Genomic DNA, 4,957 nt, shown 5'->3' with positions numbered 1-4,957 from the left:
TTGAAATTAAGAGAGAATAAAAATATTTTAATAAAAAGTCCCATAAATGTTAGTTTTCTTATAAGATAAATGCTAACCAACTTAAGGTATTTGTTAAGAAATTTTAAGTAAAAATATTTTTATTTAAAAATATAAATTTTACCGTTCATAATTTGTTTATATTCTCTTATGATTTAGATAATAAATATATTTTTTAATTGCTTAAAGAAGAAGGTTAAAAAATACTAATGAACAAAGAATACTTATTATGGGTTGGATAGAAAACGTGCAAAAATGACACGTACGCAGTAACGGATTGGAAAGAGGTTGGTTGGCGAGTGTTGTGGAACGGAACTTTATCCTCAAAAGTTTTCTAAAGAAAGAGGGTCAAGTCAGGTTCACACTCTGGGCATGGAAAAGACGCCAACGCCACCCCTGCATTCAGCATCAAAACCCGCGAAACTTCCAATCAGGTAAACTTTACTCACCGCGCTTACCCTATTTATTTATTATTTTTTCAAAACGTACGTTTTCGTTAGGGTTCACCTTCAGCGCACACGCTGCATTACTCTCCTCAGCCTCTCAACACCATGGACAACGTTAGGGAAACTTCTGCTTGGGTCGCTAGCCGCTCCTCCCATGTCCTCGTTGACGCTGCAGGTTCACTCCCTAAATAACTTCCTTCATTGTTCTTTTTTTTCTTTCGTTTCGACTACTTCGGCTTGTGCTTTCGAAAGGATAAATAAAACGAGAATGCGTTTTTTGCTTTGCTGATGTCGTTTTCAGGAATTGAGAAAGTGGTGAGCACCATTGAGTCCATTCCCAAGGTTGAGTGGGATTTCGAAGGGATTCACTACTTTGATAACGGACCACTCACCGTTCAGTACTTGCTTGTGTTGGACGCTTTAAATTTTTGCTTCTGGCCTGGTACGCTGCGTTTATTTTCATGTATATACATTGTTTTCTGTTATTCCTAATGCCATGCGAAAACTTATTCAGACGGGGTTAATTAATTAATTACGGATCTTCGGTGCCTTAAGGAGGGTGCCAATGGTTCCCTGTTTTTTCGTAAATTTCCTTTTAATTGCTATTTTTCTGAGAGACATTTCAATTTATCTGTCTATCATGTACTGGTTTCATGTTACCGGTCTCACTGAAATGAGTTCATATATAACAAAAAGGTAAACGAGACATGGTTTCTTATGAGTTGAATTTTGTCTTTGATTATTGATATATGTACGTGGATTAAGAGGCACTGTATTGGTGTCACAGAAGTTGTTGACCCTTGATAGATATGAAAGTGTTATGTGAATATGCAAGAGGTGGCAAATTTGGATTTCCATTTCTGTAACTTTGTATGTCACATTTTTAAAAGTATTTGATTTGGTCAGCGACATTTTGGTTCGTGTGTATTGGCCTATTATATATTCCCAATAGTTATTTGGTGGGCTTTTTAGAGTGGCCCTCCTTTATAAAATACGGCAGCTTACAAACATATCCATCATCCTAGCTTTCTTAATCTTCCATCATTATTGAAATTATATTACATTTCTTCGCCTTTGTATGATATATTTGAATAAGAAACTATACTAAGCCTAATTTCTTTTGTTGTAAATTATAAGGAATGGAAAAACATTTAGATAAAGTGCTCCGTGAGTTAGTTTCTAATATACAGATGATTAAGAGCAGCTGGTCAGATGACATTCTAATTGACAAAGACATGAAGTAGTGACTAGTAAACTGTCTCCCTTGGATATTAACATATCTTTTTTAATCCCTGGTTAACTTTTTCATCCTTTCTATTCTTTTCAACGGTCGCCCTATCTTATTTGCTAACAGATAAGGATTTGAATTATGATGATTTGGCATCTGGGCTAAAGGCAGCTCTTCAAAATGATAAATCTGCATTTGATGCTGATCGTCTGCAAAAGTACACCGGTAATTCTGCTTGAACCTTGTACTGCCTGCTTACAAATTAACATGATTGTTAAATTACATCCATTCTCATGCGCACATTTGAATGGAAATCACAACTGTTTCATATCTTCAATTCAGCTCATGTTTTTATTATCAATTGGAAGTTTGAAACTAAGGTTTGCCAAAATTTGTTAAGGCTGGATACAATATATAAAATTGATATGGGCCAATATTGCATTGTAGGACTGTAATGGTGCACATATGCTAGAACCAAATCTGGGATTTGTGTTTAAGCTATAGTATTTTCAAAATACACGTACATGTTTAGGTCATATGTTGATGTGCTTGTTTCTATGCTTCCATTGAAGAAATACTTTTCTACAAATAGCATAATGACAAAATCAATTCATAATTTTTAGGTCCACAACTGCGTGAGCTTTTGAGATGGCCTAGACCCCTTCCTTTGGAAGATGAACGGGTTAGGTTACTTCATGAGGTAAAACAAATCTTGCTGATGCTACCTCTAATCACATCTATATTTGTCATTATTTTTTTTCTTCTGAAGTTTCATTATTTTTGTTGGTTTTTCAATTCTGTGAACTTAGCTATGATGGTGAGCATGTCTTGAAGTATGATGGGCTGATGGCCATTTGTGTAATACTGTTCACTCTATTGTTAGGTTGGGATTGAATTGGAAAGAAACTTTGAGGGTAAAGCATCCAATCTTGTGGAGTGCTGTGGAAAATCAGCCATGAATCTTGTTGCTCTAGTTGCACGTCATTTTCCTGGTATATCCTTTTTTCTTCTTGTAGTTTTTATTACTCAAGCTTTGTAATATATAATGAGCAATTTATATATAATTGTTCTGTGTGAGGTTGCTATGGATTTTATGCAAAGAATTTCGTTCGTTGACTCCAATATTAATTGGTTCTAGGTTTTAGAGACCATACAGTGTACAAAGGGCGCCAGGTATTTTTATATAAAAGGGCTCAGATATTTGCAGCAGATTTGTGGGGTGCATTTAGGGGCCATGGATATGGTGAGTTTGAAGACATTGGCTCTCTAACTATAATGGCAGACTATATTGTCCCAGCTGTGCTTCGACAGCTTGGTGTTTTAAAATTTAGTCCGACACTTGCCAGTACTATTGAGGCCAGAGGAGAAATAGGTCCAGGGACGGAAGAAGAAGTTGAACTTCGGGCTTGCTCTGTACATGCAGTGGAGAAAATGAGGGAGCTAATAAGTGTAAAGTCAGGAAGACAGGTTAGTTCTTTTCTGTGCAGAGTATCTCCCACTCATGGCCTTTTTGCAATGCATGTAGAGTTTCATTTCTTACAAGTTTATTTAAAGTTCAAGCGTCAAAAATTAAACTAATTCACTGGTGATGTGTTTTGTGCACAAGTTATTCATTTTATCTGAAACTGAAAAGCCTTTCTGACTTAAATCCAGGTGCTCAGTGTGGAGCTGGATCTTTGGCTCTGGGCTTCTGGTGTTCAGTCCGCATCGCTGCAGCACCACCGTACACTTTCAATATATTACTGAGCACATGATATATGGTAACATCTAGCTATCAACAATTTAGTTGTTGAACAAGAAAATTTTGGCTGTTTTAAGGTAATTATTTAGGATAATGCTTGAATAACTACCTCCTTTTGCTCTAAAGTTTTGGAATCAGCTTTTGTAATTTAGGAAAAGAGATACCTAACCAGGTTCCTTCAAACTTAATTTTGAATAGTCATTGTATTTGGATTTTAGGACCTTAAATAGTTTACAGGGTGAACAATTAGGCTCATGGTTGTTTTACAACTGGAGTTGGTAAATATTTCCCTGGTCAAATATGACTGTTGGGATAGCCAAGGTTGGGAAAGCGGTGGGCATATTCACCTGTTTTTATCATACAGACTTCATACCTGTTCTTTGTAGTACCAAAATCGGATGTGGATAGTCAATGTCATTGAGTACAGCTCGCTTGTACGCAAAACTTGCATGCAGGTAGTGCTGCCTCTTTCATCATCCACTCAAAGCATATCACAATTCAACAAGGCCTATATCAAATATTCAGTTGACTTGAATGGGTGTAGACCCCATTGCTGTAAAGATCATTCGACTGCTTTTATATCACGCCTGATGACTAGAAACAACCTCCGTTTTCTTTCTAGAAACCACTTCCATTTTCTTTGTCAGATGTTGCTTTATAACCCCCATTCATCTCCAAAGTGGACCCAAGCTATATATTTCAACAGCGGGTTGTTGATCCCGTCATTCTCGAGAACTCTGATTAGAGCACTAAGGTACTGAATCTGAACCACTGCCCCAGTCTACAAACAATAACTTGATTTTGGAATAACTAGTGTATTTATTTGGTTTATGATTGCATTGGTCTTTAGAATCAGCATCCTCTTTATTATACTATGCCCGATTGAGGAATTTGATTTATAAACATAGGAATGGCATCATATCTATACGCAGTCTATTGGAATTTGGTACAACTTTATTTGTTGGTACAAACTATCTTCAATTTGATGGCGCCTTGACATAGTGGATGAATTTGGAAACGATCGACTTGGTGTAGATATTTTTATGCCTAGTTTGACGTCTGAGAAATGAGGTCGATTTAAGTTAGTAGACCACAAAGTAGACCAAGAGTTATGGGGGCCACTGGCTACCTCGATCCCCCAATTCAGTGTTTTGTTTTTGGTCCAGGGGGAGGGTATTTTTGTTGGAAATTGAGTCCGGTTATGTTTTTCTACAGGTCCCTGCACTTACGCAACCATTAAGAGAAAAATCAAGGGCTAGTTTTGTCTTTTTATAATTAATGGTTAATTTTTTATTGTGATTAAGGTAAAATAATTTTCTTACAAAAACTAGTAGTGTTTTATGAGAAAAGGTTGTATTAACAATGTATTTTTTTAAAGCTTATCCAAATTCTCTTAAAGCATTTTTTTTTTCTGGAATAGTGGTTGCTTGATAATTGATGGTTTTTATTTTGGGAATCTGTTCATTCTAAGCATTGGTGTGTTTTAGAGGACTCTACATTTTTTTTAATGTTGAACCATATCGG

The 4,957-nt window shown here is 36.2% G+C and overlaps 1 protein-coding gene across 3 annotated transcripts; it reads left to right on the top strand.

The window, feature by feature from the left end:
- Window positions 1–327: 327 nt before the first annotated feature.
- On the top strand, window positions 328–3,660 carry LOC100816710 (queuosine salvage protein). 3 transcript variants are annotated; one of them, XM_006573594.4, is made up of 8 exons: window positions 328–452; window positions 558–639; window positions 766–906; window positions 1,819–1,917; window positions 2,316–2,392; window positions 2,576–2,684; window positions 2,831–3,159; window positions 3,346–3,660. In XM_006573594.4, exons 2-8 carry the CDS (start codon window positions 570–572, stop codon window positions 3,436–3,438), a joined length of 918 nt encoding a protein of 305 aa, XP_006573657.1. In that variant the 5' UTR covers window positions 328–452; window positions 558–569; the 3' UTR covers window positions 3,439–3,660. The 3 variants fall into 3 exon arrangements, with proteins under 3 accessions (XP_006573657.1, XP_006573656.1, XP_003517340.1); XM_006573593.4 differs by having other exon boundaries at window positions 330–452; window positions 519–639; XM_003517292.5 differs by having other exon boundaries at window positions 382–452; window positions 532–639.
- Window positions 3,661–4,957: the final 1,297 nt, after the last annotated feature.

Source organism: Glycine max, chromosome 1 (assembly GCF_000004515.6).
Source record: "Glycine max cultivar Williams 82 chromosome 1, Glycine_max_v4.0, whole genome shotgun sequence".
NCBI classification, from domain to species: Eukaryota; Viridiplantae; Streptophyta; class Magnoliopsida; order Fabales; family Fabaceae; genus Glycine; species Glycine max.
This window is presented reverse-complemented; position numbering and strand designations above follow the sequence as displayed.

Excerpts from the sequence above, each read along its gene's own strand:
- LOC100816710 (XM_006573594.4), top strand. The coding sequence starts at position 570 with ATGGACAACGTTAGGGAAACTTCTGCTTGGGTCGCTAGCCGCTCCTCC. Across the intron at positions 907-1,818 it reads AAATTTTTGCTTCTGGCCTG|ATAAGGATTTGAATTATGAT; the intron begins GTACGCTGCGTT and ends ATTTGCTAACAG. Across the intron at positions 1,918-2,315 it reads TCGTCTGCAAAAGTACACCG|GTCCACAACTGCGTGAGCTT; the intron begins GTAATTCTGCTT and ends CATAATTTTTAG.